This window comes from Cydia splendana, chromosome 6, assembly GCF_910591565.1.
Source record: "Cydia splendana chromosome 6, ilCydSple1.2, whole genome shotgun sequence".
NCBI classification, from domain to species: Eukaryota; Metazoa; Arthropoda; class Insecta; order Lepidoptera; family Tortricidae; genus Cydia; species Cydia splendana.
The window spans coordinates 16,829,315-16,846,901 of record NC_085965.1 but is presented as its reverse complement, the minus strand read 5'-3'; the positions used below and the strand labels follow the sequence as shown (position 1 = coordinate 16,846,901).

At 38.9% G+C, this 17,587-nt stretch overlaps 2 protein-coding genes across 3 annotated transcripts in view; both read right to left on the bottom strand.

Moving 5' to 3' along the window:
* The window catches only part of LOC134791759 (uncharacterized), a 259,461-nt gene that overhangs the window by 189,072 nt on the left and 52,802 nt on the right, over positions 1-17,587 (bottom strand). The window lies entirely within an intron of this gene.
* Positions 11,068-17,528, bottom strand: LOC134791484 (zinc finger protein 92-like). Of its 2 annotated transcripts, none has more exons than XR_010144304.1 (9): positions 17,304-17,528; positions 16,986-17,115; positions 16,115-16,441; positions 15,189-15,367; positions 14,059-14,254; positions 13,635-13,750; positions 12,750-13,187; positions 11,412-11,439; positions 11,068-11,326 (listed from the first exon to the last, which is right to left on the bottom strand). XR_010144304.1 is itself a non-coding variant. In XM_063762527.1 (9 exons), exons 1-9 carry the CDS (start codon positions 17,426-17,428, stop codon positions 11,260-11,262), a joined length of 1,434 nt encoding a protein of 477 aa, XP_063618597.1. In that variant the 5' UTR covers positions 17,429-17,527; the 3' UTR covers positions 11,068-11,259. The 2 variants fall into 2 exon arrangements, 1 of the variants encoding a protein (XP_063618597.1); XM_063762527.1 differs by having other exon boundaries at positions 12,922-13,187; positions 17,304-17,527.

The following is a 17,587-nucleotide window of genomic DNA, read 5'->3' as shown; positions in this document are numbered from 1 at the left end:
AAGACATGTCAAGATTGTTTACCTTTTTTCTAATGATAAACAAACTTTATAACACGGTGCAGTGCAGTGTCGCTTCCGTACCTAAATAAAATTACCATTATTATGCGAAATCAATTTACCGAACACCGGACAAGTTTGGCATTAAGTAGGTACCTACCGTAAGTAATGTGGAAAAATATATGCGTTAAATATTTGATTTGAACCGAGTATTATGAAAACTCATTGATTTTACTCTCTGGCTCGTTCTTAATTTAATCTCAAAATATATGTAAAACTTTCATGTGGTAATCGACTAGCAGATTTCATACTATAATAATTTTCACATAGCTTTGGGTACAGTGACAGTTATCATCTCAATACATAGTTTGCGTTATAAGGTTATAAATTGTATGGAGATAACAGCTGTCATCGTATCCAAGCTATGAGAAAAATACTAAAAAATATAAACTGGAATTGTAACGTGTTGGGAAATCGTTCATTGTGTTATTTTTGTTCGTTTGTTTATATTGTGCCAGATTTTCTCTGTAATCCGTACAACCGGGGTCCCTTGACACGAAAACGCAATATTCCGAAGAGGGTTCCCTTTATAGGTATCCGGTCAAGCATTGTTTGGGATCACTTGAGTTGGTTGGGGACGATAAAATCCGTTCCAGACTTCAGGCATGATTATAACTAAGACAGGAAAGTTTGGAGCGGGTGATACTTTTATAGAGTACCTACCGCTAAATAATAGTAGGTAATAAACAACCTGCGCGCGCGGCAAAATCAGCTTTGGTCTATTTTTCCACAAATATATGTAGGTAACTCCACTGCACTGCCGACTCGGTTTGTTATAAATAACCGTGCACCCTCTATACAATAATATACATTTTCAGGAATTTTGGTGAGTTCTGTAAACTGCAATATCAACGGAATTCGAGCAAGAAAATTAAGTTAACTTCCTCAATATTAAATTAGATAAACCGACTGCCACTGGCTCCTGCTTTATTTTATTTGTACTCTGGCAGCTTTAAGTTGCGATGTTCCGTTCCGGAGCGAAATATTTGCAAAAAGCGTGGAACGTAACGATTTCCGTGCGCGGAAATGGAATCTGCTTGCTTTGCTTATGTGCTCCGGACGCCGGAAAATAAGACCTTCACTTTTAATTTGTCACTACATGTAGAATACTCGTATTTATTTCGAGAGTGGTACAAACTTACCTCCAGCCTGTCCGTTGTAAATCTCAACGACAGTTCCTGGATCGTAATAATACGGATTGTTCGACAAATGTCGCAAAATATTTCAAGAGCCATCTCCAACGCGTAGAGATGGGTCGTATTCTTTCTCCCTATATTCAAGTTTTACGGTTCACTGGGGTAATAGTGACATGTATGAGTGTAGATGTAGAGTTCTGCCTTTTAGGTATAACAGATTTATTAGATTTTTCTTTGGATTTCACGAAGCATACCTAGCCAAGGATGGTATTGATCAACCAGTCACTAAACTACGCACGTTACTTTGTATGCGTTAGAGACAATGATTTCAAAGTAAAGGATCCGCTCATGCATACAATTCCGACCGAACATTCTCGTTAAGCAAAACACAGCGACATCTGTTGTACACTGCGTTAACTACGTGGCCGATGGTCAGAGGAAAGATACAATCAATTCTCTTTGGCCAGACACAATTTATATTTGATTACATATTTCATAACCCAAAAACCTTTATTTTTACTGAATGTCAACATTTAGAAAGGGACTATTCTTAAGTGAGTTAATAAACTACCTCCCTACCTAACCAATAAAAATGTTTTTTTTTTTAAATAAATATGGTAATAGCAGAGGTGTCCCTCGAGGGCCTCGAGTTATCTCACTTGGCACGTTTATTGGAGGCGAGAATGTAGTCTACTTTGTCTGTGTTTTTACGTTCGCCGAGCAAGGTCAACCGACCGTCATAATGAAACAAAAATGATCGCTTGATTTGTTTTAAGCAAGAAATTAATGTAATCTGAAATGATTTACCGATGATATTAAATCTCATAAGTGTATGTGATTTTTCTATAATAGTTTTTACACAATTTCACGACACAGTTAAGCGTTTTTTTTTAAATTGGGAATTACGTGACGCCCTTCCACTGCGCAATTCACCACACGACTGAGCGTGACTAAATGCAATTTTCACACCCATGTATCGGCCCCATTCGTAGTGCTCGAAAGGCTCGTCCTTACGAAGTAATATTATAGGTCTATGGTTAGACAACAGCCGGTACAAAAGGGTACAAACGTGCAGGCTGAACATTTTGAATGACTCTTTTGTTTCAGAATTACGTCCATTTGGTTGTGTGCGAAAAAGTTGAGCTACGGGACTCTGTAGTAATTTTACGATTCACTTTTGTCACTTTGGGCGCGATCATCCCTTTTACTCGTAGCCACGCACTTCGCATGGAATATTGATTAATGGGTTGGTAGGTACCCACGCTATGGACAAAAGGTCATAAATAAACAATACTTGTACGTTACAAGTTACGATCTGTGCGCCTCTAATGCAATTTACTGTTGCCCGCCATTTTGATGAAAAGGTTTTATCTTTTGTTTTTATTTCAGTTGGCCATGGTTCTCCTGTTAACTTTCAGCCAGACGGGATTACGGTAATTGTACGAGGAAAGCGCAACGGTTGTTAGAGAAACGAGAAAATTGTTAACTCTCATTATGCTTTCGGAGGATTTTCCACAGGGTTTAATTTTTGTAAAGATTTCACAGTTTTTTTGCCTCGTTTACGTAAAGTACACGTTTTAAACAAATATTTTTGTAGAATAAGTACAAATAATGTGTATAGAAAGAGCGGTAGAACCACGTGAATAAATTAGGTTTATTTCATAAAATAAATGTCTAATTAATACCCATTTATGTCATAACGCACAAATCTTATAAAATCCACTCACGCAAACGTCTGTTGTTACGCTTGTGAATACCACTTAACTTCACCGCTCTTAACCCTTTTTCCGTACCTAATAAAAAATCTCGCCGATTAATCATAATCTGAAGTGACGCGCTCGGTAACCATCACAATAGATAGAGGAACGCAGGTAGAAGGCCGACTCTGTTTCAACGATTTGATTATGGGATTCTTCGTATTTTGATACTGAAGAAAACCATACCATACTTGGTCATCTGGCGTTTCACGCGTACTAATAATAAATGCAAACGAGATGCCTAATGAGACGGTGTCTGATTTCATTTCTTCAGCACCAACCATTAGGGCTAATTGGTGCCGACGACAACGACGTATGAAATGAAAGTCATATCAAATTGTTAAAAAAAGTAGAAGAAGAATCTAATCTTTCTATAATACTTTTTTCATTTCCCGTTAGATAACGGCGACAGTTAGCGATGTCCTTTCTCCCATGTTCGAGAAACTTTTATGAGCCTGTCCATAGTTTCCCATTCACCTCAAGTTTGTATCGTACTGATACGTGATTGTCTGTAATCTCACACAACTGAGAGCGCATTCAGAAGGGTAAAATATGATGCCAAATTAATTTCTATCACAGTGCGTCGCTTTCGCACATGTAGGTACTTATAACTGCTCTGAAAATTAGGCTCAAGTCAAGAGATCCTATGGAGTCAAAATGTTTCTGAGCATATCAGATTTTTTTTGGTTATTTATAATTCAAGAATCACGAATTCATGGCAAACTACATTTCATACAAGCGTATTGGGGCCGATGTATGTGTAGACCATAGCTGCGCCTCTTGTGGGGCCCCTGTTAATCGCCTTGGCCACCACGGACTCGCCTGCTCCTCGGGCGCCGGCCGCCTATCCCGTCATGCCGCGCTTAACGACATCCTGAGGAGAGCGCTCGTCAGCGCCGACGTCCCTGCGGCTCTGGAGCCCCAGATCGCAAGGGATGACGGCAAGCGCCCCGACGGGATGTCGTTGATCCCCTGGCGGTTGGGCCGCGCGCTGGTGTGGGACGCCACCTGCGCAGACACGCTGGCGGCGTCCTACATTTCAGCCACCAGTAAACAGGCCGGGGCGGCGGCTGACGTCCGAGAACGTTCCAAGGTTAATAAATATAGTTGTCTCGGCGCACACTACGAATTTGTAGCCTTCGGCGTCGAGACTCTAGGTCCGTGGGGTAGGGGGGCTCGGGGGCTCCACAAGGAGCTCAGCAAACGCCTAAGGCAGGCCACAGGTGACCCTCGCGCGGGCAGCTTTCTCGCGCAAAGATTGGCCATAGCAATCCAGCGCGGGAACGCTGCCTGCGTGATGGGCACCTTACCAAGGGCGCAAAGTTTTGATAAATATTTTTAGTTTTTAGTTGTACTTAATTTTAGTTTTGTATTCATTTTATAACACTTATTTTACAATAAATGAGTTTTCCCATGAGCGTATTGTATTACAAATAAAAATGTGTTTAATCAAGGTATATTGTTTACCACGAAAAGTGACAATTTCATACCTAAATGCTAACCCTAAAGTCAGCGCTGATCTTCCGGCGAGAACAGTTGAAATTGATATACCTACATATGATATGATAGCAACAACAACTTCCAACCATATCTGACATAAAACGCCGTGTCCACCGACTTCTGCCGATCTTAGATAAGTAATTTCCTCAAACAGTTAGGTAATCTTACAGAGAAATATGTTACAAGAAAAATCTTTCAGATTAGGCGCTGCACACATAAAATAAACTTTACGCCATAAAGTTTTCGAAATATTTTTTCTTCGCTGAGCAGTTACGCTCCTCGACGCATAACTAATAGACATGAGGAAAGTATCTACTTCTCCGTAAGCACCACGCACTTACATTAGTTACATATTTGCAATCATATGTGACGTTCCACGGGAAAAGGTACCTTATGAGGGTTTCTAGTTTCGGAGATATTAAATGTTTTGTAAAGAGGTGAAAAAATGCTCAATTTTTTTTTATTGTGTGATCTGAAACCTTAATGCCTAACGTTTGTTTACCTGTTTTTATTTTTGTTATAAGTTAGTTATAAGCCTAGTAATGTCGTCTCAGAGTTTAGTAGAAAAGGTACCTTATGGAAAAAAGATTGAAAATTCCCAAAAAAACTAGTCAATACGGGAAAAGAAGTTTGGTAGAGAACTGTATTAGCATTCTGCAAAACTAATTTGATAATTTCAGTTCTGGTTGGGGCGCCTCGCAAATATTATAACCGTACATAGACCGACATCACAAATCCAAGTAGACTGCTATTATACCAAAGTTACTCTCGTCAAGTCTTTCTTAACTAGAATAATCTTCATTTGGTTTGGTCGCATGCAGTAAATCAGCCATTGGTTTGCTGAAAAATGCCAATACCCGACGCATTACCTTATGGAATATCTGAGGTCATTGAACCTCAATGCCGCTTATCTTCAATAGCAACCGAAATATATTATTGATAAGAAATAGACGATTTATACCATCTTAACCCCAAAATATTATTAGTTTATCCTAACTGTTCCATCATCATCATGCCTCATCATGTAACTTGACCACAAGGTACCTTTTCATTACATACAAATTATTGGTCTTTTTTAAGATTATTATGACGAAGAACTAATTAAATTGGGGGCAGTTTAATGTAAATAAATATTTTCTATTCATAAAAGATAAACTATAATATGATTGATATTTTGTAGTGATGTATTATTAGATTTATTTCCATAAGGTACCTTTTCGTAAATGTATGGAGCAAATACTGTTATTGTTATGTAAGTTTAAAGTGGCATAAGGGGTTAAATATAGTATTTAGTTGGGGTTTTAGGATTTATTTCATTTGAATGACAGAGTTTCTTTCATATGTGCTCAGAAAAAATTGATTGTGTGTCACATTAAAAGTAAAAATATTCAATTTTGTGATTTTATATGAAAAAGTCAGAAAATACATTTTCACCTCTAAATCGGTATTGTTTTTTGCTTAAACTGTCTGTCAGTGTCGTTTTCTAATAGATAAAATTTAAATCTTGAGAGCTCATTGCAATCAATCGTGAAAATGAAATAAAACTTTATTTTCAAGAGATTGGTTAGTATACACATAAATCAGTCGATATCAAAAGTTTCTATTTGCATTACAGAACAAGTCGCAATATTTTTTTAATCTCAGATATATAAGGCATTATTATTTGTAGTCAACTATGTAACTTACTTCAGGAACATAGTTTTTTAGGCGGCTAAACTTAAAACTTCTCTATCGTAAAGTTGCTCATTTCACAACATTATTTTCAAAAAATCATATCTCTGTAACTACGCAACCTAGAAGGTTGATCTTTTGTGTTATCGATAGCTTATTTATTGTAGATTACTGGGGTATGCATAACTCCATACCCGCCATAAGGTACCTTTGACCGTGGGACGTCACATATTGGTATCACAACCTTTTGGCAGTACCAATTACACGCACTGTAGCACATACAAACTCACCAGCTGTGCGGGCTCTAAGGCTGTTGAACTCGCTTCTGTCATGGGCACCAGAATGTGATATGTTTGCAAGTCGATGGATGGTTGTGTGTCAGATGTGTCTGCGGTACTGTGAGATGATGGACGAAAGTTGATTGTGATCTGATTTTCCTAAATTGTGTAAATACACTATGTATTCTGTAATCTGGCGGCTTAGCACGGTCGCGTTTTTATCCCTTGTCACCATGCCTGTCACGTTCTAACAAGTACGTAAGTGCGAAAGGGACGCGCATAGTGATAGACGATAAAAATGGAACCGTGCTGCGCCCACTGATGTGTACAGTGATTTGGTTTCGACTGTAATGCTGTATATTATGTTTTCAAATAAATAATAAATAAAATAATAATGTTGTATGTAGATGTATGATGCCCCAGCCAAGCGCAAAAATTTAACTTTTACAACGAAACCATGAAAGGTCCAATTTACCTTCCTTAATATCAAGCGATAACGGAAGCGCCCCTTTTATTGCATACGTTTTTCATGCCTTGGGTCCGTTTGATTAGTAATTTTGGGGCAAAAGGAGGATTGGAGAACGTAATAGGCAATAGGGCCGTGAATTGGTACTTGAGCAACAAATAGCCTCATAAACTTTGTCAGTCTTGTGATAAAAGGGGTAGGTACGGTGTTCGGTATTCGGTAGCATTAAAGGCGCTAAGTATGTCGTAAAATGACCCTCTGTAATGGATCTGCAAGTGTCGGCTGAGATCTTCGGCCGAGATTTAATATAGGTACTATGTAAAGTCGTTCTGAATTATCTGCATTTTTTGCTCCGTTTTAAATGAACATGACAAGTAATAAAAGGCTGTGATAGTAAAAAGATACCTAGTGGTTTACTGAGGAAATGAATTGTGATTAACTCCGTCGAAGGAATAGGTAATTAGTGACATTTTATATCTCCAATATTTTTTTTAGGAGATTGATAATCCCGGACATGAGACGTTAATTTTTCACCCATTAGGTACCTTCGTTCATACCTACTTATATATTAGGTACGAGTACAAAATCGCACTGTTCATACAATTCTATAAAGAACATTGAATCAAGTTTCCCTTCGGTTTCAACGACCGTTATCAGGGTAGGTAATAATGGAACAGTGAGAACTGGGTTAGCGGCGTCCCACGAGAAATGTGACATCAGTCCGAGCTTTGTGCGCCGCTGACTCGACAGGACTACTAATATTATCTTGGACACATGTAGGTACAGAAATATCCAGACGCATATAAAAAGCTACTAAGAATTCGCATTCGCATTTTAACTTTTTAACTAATTTTTACTCAAGTATACATAGGTAGGTATGTTTTCAAATGTTAACTAGAAAGAAAGCCTTAAATGGGTCTTTACAGTGACAAATGCGAGTCGGAGTTTTTAATTAACCTGCCGCGGGCGAGCTGTCTCTATAGAGATATATACGTATTAGGTACGAGAACAAGTAACAGTCGACGAATGGTAATGAGGAAAACCGCATCTTCTTGACAAATTGCTTTTTCTATTAATAGACCCTTATATTAACCATAAGCAACTGTTATGTTGCTGTTGTGTTGTGGTATGGTTATGGTGGTGGTATGGGTGAGAAATCTTCTATACATATAATTAAGCTGAAGAGGGTCGAAAGTCTGTACATGGAAGATATTTGAAAAAAAGTTGGCTGGGGATACTTAGAATGGATGGAATGGATAACAGAACACGTTCCAACAGTTTTTAGAATTTTTGTCTGTTTGTCTGTTTATTTGAACGCGCATCACGTGAAAACGGCTGAACGGATTTTGATGAAAACCTTACTAATCTGTCGAGAAAATCCCCGGCCAGGTTATAGGCTATAAAAATTCAACCCCTAAAAGGGGGGGTAGCCACAATACTCGATTGACTTAAGTTTGCCCCTGAATCGTATAAGCGCTACTTGGGAAGGAGGGGCAAACTTTTTTCAAATATGTGCTAACACTATAGAGTACCCTGGTAAACTAACAGATGGCGCTGAATTTAATACTATGTGACATAAATAAGCCACCGAGGAAGGATTTTGCCAAATTAACTCTAAGTTTAGAAGACCCCTCTTCTAAAATTTCAATCAATCGTACGGATATCAACAAATTTAATTGAATAATTGTGTTGATTTAATAATACAACAAATTTAAACAACAGTAAATTAATTGCCCCTCATTGAACCGTGCCATCTTTTGGGGAGCTGAGTAAACATTAAGTAACCAAGAAAACTAAAAATGGGTTTACATACATAGTTACGTAGTGGTAAAATAAACACACATATCAACACGCGTATAATTGCATAAAATTATTTAAAATTATTTATTTTCTCCGTCATGAATTATACCTAATCGTAATTATATCGCATCCATATCAAATCCATATTCATACGTATCGCCTCCTTAAGCACTTAATAATGGCCACGAAGGTGGGTATTTTGAAAAAAAAAACATTGACCTCTGTCATTTGCAGTGCCGGATTAACCCTTTTAAGCAAAATAAGCACTTGGTTAGGGCACCATGTCTAGGGCGCACCAAAAATTATCGAAAAATTTTCGCACTCGCTTCGCTCGCGTTTTTAATAACATTCTAAGATGTTTATGATAAAGGTGACATTCGGGTGGCGTTAGCAGTATTAGGTACTCTGTTACAACGTTACTGCTGCAGCACTGTCAATTTTCGTGATAAAATAATGTGACTGATTTCCATACTAAAAGTAAAAATGTAGTACAACTGTCTGTCAAAATGCGTTTTTTATATCGAAAAATTTTCGCGCTCGCTTCGCTCGCGTTTTCAATTACTTTCTAACATATGATAAAGGTGACATTCAATTTTCCTGATATAATGATGTGACTAATTTCCATACTAAAAGTAAAAATGTACAACTGTCTATCGAATTGCGTTTTTTTATATCGAAAAATTGTCGCGCTCGCTTCGCTCGCGTTTTCTAAGATATGACAAAGGTGACATTCGGGTGGCGACTGCAGCAGCATTAGATACTCTGTTGCAACGTTACTGCTGCGGCACTGTCAATTTTCCTGATAAAATGATGTGACTGATTTCCGTACTAAAAGTAAAAATATACAACTGTCTATCAAATTGCGTTTTTTTATATCGAAAAATTTTCGCGCTCGCTTCGCTCGCGTTTTCAATAACATTCTACGATGTTTATGATAAAGGTGACATTTGGGTGGCGCCTACAGCAGCATTAGGTACTCTGTTGCAACGTTACTGCTGCGGCACTGTCAATTTTCGTGATAAAATGATGTGACTGATTTCCATTCTCAGCTGAAATGCAGCAATGAACGTCACTCAATTTACCAAAAAAATTCAATGTAATCTTGATGACCCTAGGAAGAGAGGGCACCATGGTCTAGAAATACTTAGGGCATCAAAATATCTTAATCCGGCCGACTGGTCGTTTGCGGAGTCAAACGATTTGGGACTCGCATTTTATACGCATTACCATGCCTTCCCGAAAAAAATCGAATCATTCGCGAAAGTTTCGCAACGTATTGAGGTTACAAGGGGCACGTGGTCTTACTCAGGAGTTTAGATCCTTAGAGAATATACCTAACCAACGGAGACGCCATGTCTATAATTTTCGGTACAAAATAGTCTGGCGTTTTTTGCGGGGGAGGGGCACATCAAATGTGTACCTACGTAACGTAAACATAGCCATGTCAGATAAACGTCGGTTGACCATTGGCCTCCTATTTTCGACAGAGGGGAACGCCTGTTAATGACCACTCCGTTTGGTTATATTCTCTAAGTTTAAATCACGTGTAAAATTTTAATAAGGGCGAATAAAACTATTGATTTTGGAGTGTAGTTTTATTTGGTGGTACCTAATTGTAAAATATTTTATCTGGACTTCAGTCCTCTAGCATATCCATATGTCAACTTTACTTCAAGTTCCGCCTCCAGGGGAGAGGGAGAGAAATTAGGATTAGAAATTAGCCGCTTACTGATACAGACCGAATTACACGCGGGCGGAGCCGCGGGCACAGCTAGTAGAGAATATTAACTTACGCTCATAATCGTCCCAACTCCCAAGTCACGAAACGACCTAGTTAAAAATAGGTACTATTGAATTTGATAAGTTTAACCATCAATTGTTGTTTGTTAAATGTATACCTACCAACAAAGAAATATGAAGTTAGTATAAAGAGATCATATCATAAATCGGATCGCATGACTGGCCCCAGCGAAATTGCTCATGTGCAAACAGAACATCAAAAGAAGTTCGGTCGTGGCCGGAAACGTCAAAGAGAATTTCAATATCTGGAGCTAAAATAAGGGATAACTTACTTTGCTTTCCTTGGCTCTTTTTTTGTCGCTCCTTAGACATCGTTTTTTTTTTAATAAGAATAAATTTATTATCAAAAGAACAGAACACATAACAGAGTATGGCAGGGGTCTCCGCACTAGGCTACGCCTGTATCGCGGGGAAAAGGAACACTTCAGGTAAGTACATCTTTAAGGTATCTGCGTTATCATTCCCTGCGTAAGTACGTTATTAGTACCTACGGATAAATTGAATTTAAGTTATATTTAACGGAATCATGTCTAACACAGTTCACAAACTACTCTTCGAATACATTTTTAGCATTGTATGTTTGGATTGAATAAAAAAATGTATTTATACAAATTCTAAGTTTATTAACTACATAAATTAGATAATACTCGTATTAAATAATCAAACATATTCATTAAAATCAATATAAAAGTAAATAAAATGGCGATGAAAAGGTTAAATATTGGGTATTTCATCTACACTACGGCTAATTATATTAGACTAATATTTATTTCACTATATGTATAAAGTTGTTACTAGTAGTATGCCATTCCTTGTGCTTCATATATTTTCACTTCATCCTTTTTCATTTCCAAGTCAGGCCTGAAAAGAAGTCAAGATAGTTATAGTTTCGAATCTTTTATAAATAACTATTATATGTCAGTTATAAAGTATTTTATATACTTACAAGGCCAGCTGCACTGTTTGTTGTTGCACTGAAACAAACATTAAGTATGAATATATATTATGGACTTACTTTTAAATGCTTGGGTAAAGACTTACAATTTTATACAAAGTACAGATTTATCTACACATCTTATAAAACAAAGTCCCCGTCGCGTCTGTCTGTTTGTATGTTTGCTATAAACTAAAAAAACTGAACGGATTTGCATGCGGTTTTTACCTATAAATAGAGTGATTCTAGAGGAAGGTTTAAGTGTATATTTTTTTAAGGTTTACCCGAGCGAAGCCGGGGCGGGTCGCTAGTTTGTGTTATGTATTATTTGCTAAGTGGGCCAGTGAAACTCCTAACTACATGCGATTGAACTTCTTGTAATACTTGTGGTGGGTTCCGACGTCCGTCGAACGTGGGTAATACGATAGTTTTAGGCCGCCATTGAGCAATGTCGTAAGCGCCTTCGTGACGCTTCTGCAGGCTTTCGGCGGGCTTGTAACTTACCCATAGTAGGTTGCTGTTGTATCATCCCAGTGACATCGGCGAAGTACAACTGGTGATTGTTCTGTAGCTATGTGGCCGGGTCTATGTAAGTGGCCTGTACGATTGTGGTGGGTTGAGCCACCATAGGTTCAGTGTCTTCTGTATGTGATCGATGGATATGTAACTTACCCATTGTAGGCTGCTGTTGTATCATCCCAATGACATCGGCGAAGTACAACTGGTGATTGTTCTGTAGCTATGTGGCCGGGTCTATGTAAGTGGCCTGTACGATTGTGGTGGGTTGAGCCACCATAGGTTCAGTGTCTTCTGTATGTGATCGATGGATATGTAACTTACCCATTGTAGGCTGCTGTTGTATCATCCCAATGACATCGGCGAAGTACAACTGGTGATTGTTCTGTAGCTCCGTGGCCGGGTCTATGTAAGTGGCCTGTACGATTGTGGTGGGTTGAGCCACCATAGGTTCAGTGTCTTCTGTATGTGATCGATGGATATGTAACTTACCCATTATTTGTAGGCTGCTGTTGTATCATCCCAATGACATCGGCGAAGTACAACTGGTGATTGTTCTGTAGCTCCGTGGCCGGGTCTATGTAAGTGGCCTGTACGATTGTGGTGGGTTGAGCCACCATAGGTTCAGTGTCTTCTGTATGTGATCGATGGATATGTAACTTACCCATTATTTGTAGGCTGCTGTTGTATCATCCCAATGACATCGGCGAAGTACAACTGGTGATTGTTCTGTAGCTCCGTGGCCGGGTCTATGTAAGTGGCCTGCACGATCGTGGTGGGTTGGGCCACCATAGGTTCAGTGTCATAGATGCGTTCGATCGACATGTAACTTACCCATAGTAGGCTGCTGTTGTATCATCCCAGTGACATCAGCGAAGTACAACTGGTGATTGTTCTGTAGCTCCGAGGCCGGGTCTATGTAAGTAGCCTGCTCGATCGTGGTGGGTTGGGCCACCATAGGTTCGTTCAGTGTCTTCTGTATGCGTTCGATCGACATGTAACTTACCCATAGTAGGCTGCTGTTGAATCATCCCAGTGACATCGGCGAAGTACAACTGATGATTGTTCTGTAGCTCCGTGGCCGGGTCTATGTAAGTAGCCTGCACGATCGTGGTGGGTTGTGCCACGATTTCCGGCCGCCATTGCCCCATCTCGTCAGCACTTTCTTGTATCTTCTGCATGCGCTCGACCTGCTTGTAGGAGGGCTCGCCGCCGATGTAGTCGCGTTTGGTGCGGTTGTGGTTGCGTATCTCGTGCTTGCGGAGGTCCGATCTAGACAATAAAAAATATAATTAGTACGCTATTATTTGTCAATAAAAAATTGTACAACCTGTATAGAATACCAATAAGATTTTGGAAGAGCCCTCGATGGCTTTTTTAAAATCGTATGGCATCAGGCAGAAGAATAAAATTTTACGCAAAAAAAAAGGCGACCAACCCACATATCCACACTGGCCAAAAATTATACGCGTCAATAAATATTTTCTTCTACTTTATCCTAATCGAAATACGATACCCAATATGCAATATGTTAAACGGATCACGAATACTTTTTTTTACACCTGTATTATTATCAGTGTTGGTGCAACCGGCCATAATTGTAACAAATGCACCAAAATGTTTAGATCTCTCCTTTCGCCAGACACTTAGGGCTATCTTGCTGGTCAACAGAATGTGTCCGGCGACCGGATAGATGCAGCAACCCTGTAAATGACTCACTTGTAGCAGAACTCCCGGCCGCAGTAGTTGCAGGTGTGCTTGATGTTCATGTGCGCCGCCTCGTGGTGCTCGCGCAGCGCCGCGTTCGTACGGAACGCCTTCTCACACATCATGCACTACAAACAATATAACATGGATTACATTTGCGCTTCAGTCTTCATAAAATGCGGTCACATGTACCATAAACTACCGGTAGATTTTGCTTTGTGGATGCAAGTATAATGAACGGTGTCACTGACATACTAATTTTCTGTGGCGCCAATGTGTGGTGACCTCAAGTCTTCTATTATCTAGTAGGTAATGACAACGCAATATACTGTATGAAGTAAAAGTTGACCCACTTGGCAGTAGCACTGGTATGGCACGCCAAATAACGAAATAAAAAAAAAACTTCTATTGGGTTTAAGTATTTAATGTTAGTTACCTTGAACTGTTTCTCCTGGTGCGTGAGCTTGTGCTTATTCAGGTTAGACGGGTTGACGAAGGTGGCGGGACACTGCGTGCACTTATACGGCTTCTCGCCGGTGTGTGTACGCATGTGCATCACCAGGTAGTACTTGTGCTTGCATTTGTACGGGCACAGGTCGCAGAAAAAGTTGAATGTGTCTGTGTGAACCATCCTGGAAGAAAAAATTCTGAATTTCTTGAATGGAATCCTTTCTGTGGGGATAATGCAAAACGATTTCCAGATATATCCATGTTTAACTCTATGTCTCAATGCTCAGTGGCAGAACAAAAGTAACATACCTACAACGAAAATGATACACCTAATAATACAAGCTTAAGACGAAACAGGAGCTGACTTTTAAATATTTTAGGTAAATATACCCGTCTCGCTAACGGAAGCGGCACCTAAAAGTAGTGCGATAAGGACAAGGCGAAAAATCCTGCGTAAAAATCTCAAAAATCGAGGTTTCGTACTCCAAAACTTAACCAATCGTAACCAAATTTGGAAATCTAAATGATTATGAAATTATCTGTGTCGGACCGTTTTGCTTTTTTGGCTAATTGATATCAGTTTTGAATGCCACGCCTCTCATTGCGGCATAGTCAATTAGGCCATTTTGGCCATTTTTGAAGGGCTCTAGCGCCTTAAAAACCAAAATTACAAAAAAAGCAATATGGTCCGACACAGATATTGACAATATTAATCTGTGTTGAAAAAATCATTGCTCTAGCTTCAAAAACCACGGAGGAAAACGAGGAGTACGTTTGTATGGAGAAATGACCACTCCCGTTGGCTCTTAAGTCCCTTAACAAATAGAAATGATGAGAAGAGAAGAGCCCTACACTTGTATTTCAGGTTAGAGGTTTTTATAGAACTTGCCTTCGCTTTTGTTGGATTTGCACATATTTAAAAAAGGAGGCCACTACGTACTGTATTTTGTTGTATTTAAGTACCTTTTGACTACATCAAACTAGTTTTTATGTTGCTGGATTCGTCGATCTATGAATTCAAAACAAAAACGACCGTTTTAACTTTGCACACATAGATTGATTATTGATAGATTTGTAGAGTAAACACAAATATTCGCAGCCAACATGTCAACTCACATGTGGTTCTTAAGGCGCGCAATGATCGGGAACTCCTTGCCGCAAGTATTGCATTTATGCGGCACGGTCTGCTTGTGAATGTGCCGCATGTGCTGTGTGATGGACAGCACGAGTTGGCCGCATAGCTCGCACGCGCGCCGCATGCATTGACGCTCGCGTCGATGCTCCATTAACTTGTCCTGCAACATACATATTCGATTCTATCATGTGATTCATGTGTTGTTGAATCTTTTATATGTGCCGTTTTCAACCAAAAGGGTACTTATTGTCCGTTGTCAATAAGGTGCTATTTCCATATAGTTTCTATTTGAAATCAACCTTATCGACAACCGACAATGTGGTATGTTTTGGTTGAAAACATCACATATCTTGACCAAAATATGAGACATCCATATCATGATTGCATGAAATCATACCCATTTAGATTTTGCAGGAGTATTGTGAGACAAAAGTAAGTGAAGTGCTTTTTATCTGATGGAACTGCTGGCGAACATTGCTGGCCGCGTAGCCAAGATACCGATCGCTTACGCTCCGTAGCGATCGAAACGCAACTGTCACTGTCGCACTAATATGGAAGAGTGATAGAGAGACATAATGCTTTTCGTTGTCGAAGCGATAGCGATTGTAACCTTGGCTACGCCGGCTGGTTATTTAGTGAAGAATGTGCAAATGGTGGCAGGTAAGGGTTATGCAACAGAGCTGCAGCCTGCAGCATGTGCCAGCTAGAGTTGTGAGAAATATTCACAAGACTATACCGACTTGTGCTTGTCCTAACATGCTCAGTTTGCCATCTCATACGGAAAAACCATACAGTCCATACTATCTATATTATTCAGCAAAGAATATTTTAAGTTCTTAGAATTTTTGCTGTTTATCTTTACCTCAACTTTTTTACCCATTAAATAAATAAATATTATAATAATTACCTTATCAGGAAAAGACATGTCACAGGGCGAACATTTGAATTGCTTAATCCTTGGAGCTTTCTTCATGGAAATCTTCTCCCGTTTCTTCAGCTCCCTGTTTCTTGCTTCTTCAATCTTCATTCTTTTCTTCTTCATGTCATGGAGGATCAATTGGAAGTCATGTTTAGAATATGGATATGAGTGGAATGTTGGGTCACCCATGGGATGTAAAATCTTACGGAACTTTCGGTCTGAAGCCTCACAATTCTTTTTGAATGTTAATGCTGTCTTTAAATTGTACAGACATACAGAGCATATGTATTTAGGCAAGGCATCATCAGCTGAAACCTGTAAATTATTGATTATTATTTATTTATTAAGATAGCTTCTGAATCACATTAAACACAGTACAGTGTGCAGTCAGCATAATAATGTGAAAAACTGTCTGCAACCATTGATTACTTTTCCAATAAGAGATATATATATCTCAACAGTCTTTGTTCAAAGGTATCTGCATTTTAATATGGAGACATATCCTTTTCTTAACACATTCAGTGCCGAAAACCCAACTATCAGGTATTTTATGATTTCGTTCCCAGGCTGGACAACCCAATAGTCGGGATCGTGGTACTACAGCTTTATATGACGAAATTGTTGTGGCCTGGCGCAGATGTCTTGTTTGCCTGGTTGGCACTGAATGTGTTAAGCAATAGGAGAATGGTAGTTGCTTTTGATGCTGGCTGTACAGTATAATATTCATAATAGATAAATACTACTGAAAATAATATGTAATAAAAACTAAATTAACACATAACTTGCAGACAAACTGATAACTTTTTGGAAGTCAGTTGAAAAAGGTTGCAGAAGGATGTAAGTACAAAATAAGACTTACTGAGACATTTGTTATACTTCTTATGGCACTCATGATGTCGTAATCGAAGACCTTTTCGGTTAGTGGTGTGCAGCCACCTTTGGCACAGATTCGACATATCATATCTTTCTCCAGGCGCACACTTTTCTTACTGAAATAGGTACATATTATAAAATCATTAGAAGACTAGTTATGTGACAGGCAGGTAGGGAACAAGCAAGGGACAGCAGTATTAGCCAGAAATTGGAAGAGCAGCGGAATTGTATAAGCTAAAGTACAAGTAAATCATGAAGATAAAACAGAGTTTATCCACCATTAAATGTAATAAATGTTCATTACCAGTCAGCTACAAGTTTTTGCCAGTGATCACTGTTGTTACTACCATCGTCTTCATTACTGAAAGTAGAGGGATATTTGGCTTTGTTGAATTTAGAGAGCATTGATTTAGTTATGTATACCGCCATTATATAAAGATAGGGTTCAAAAAAATATATTCACAACTTTTTACAACTAAATACACTCAATCACAATAAAAATAAATCTAAACTGAATAAAAAAAAAACAAGGCATAGTCAAGATAGAGAATGTTGTTGTTATTTTATTTTTTTGAGTGATGTAGTGAT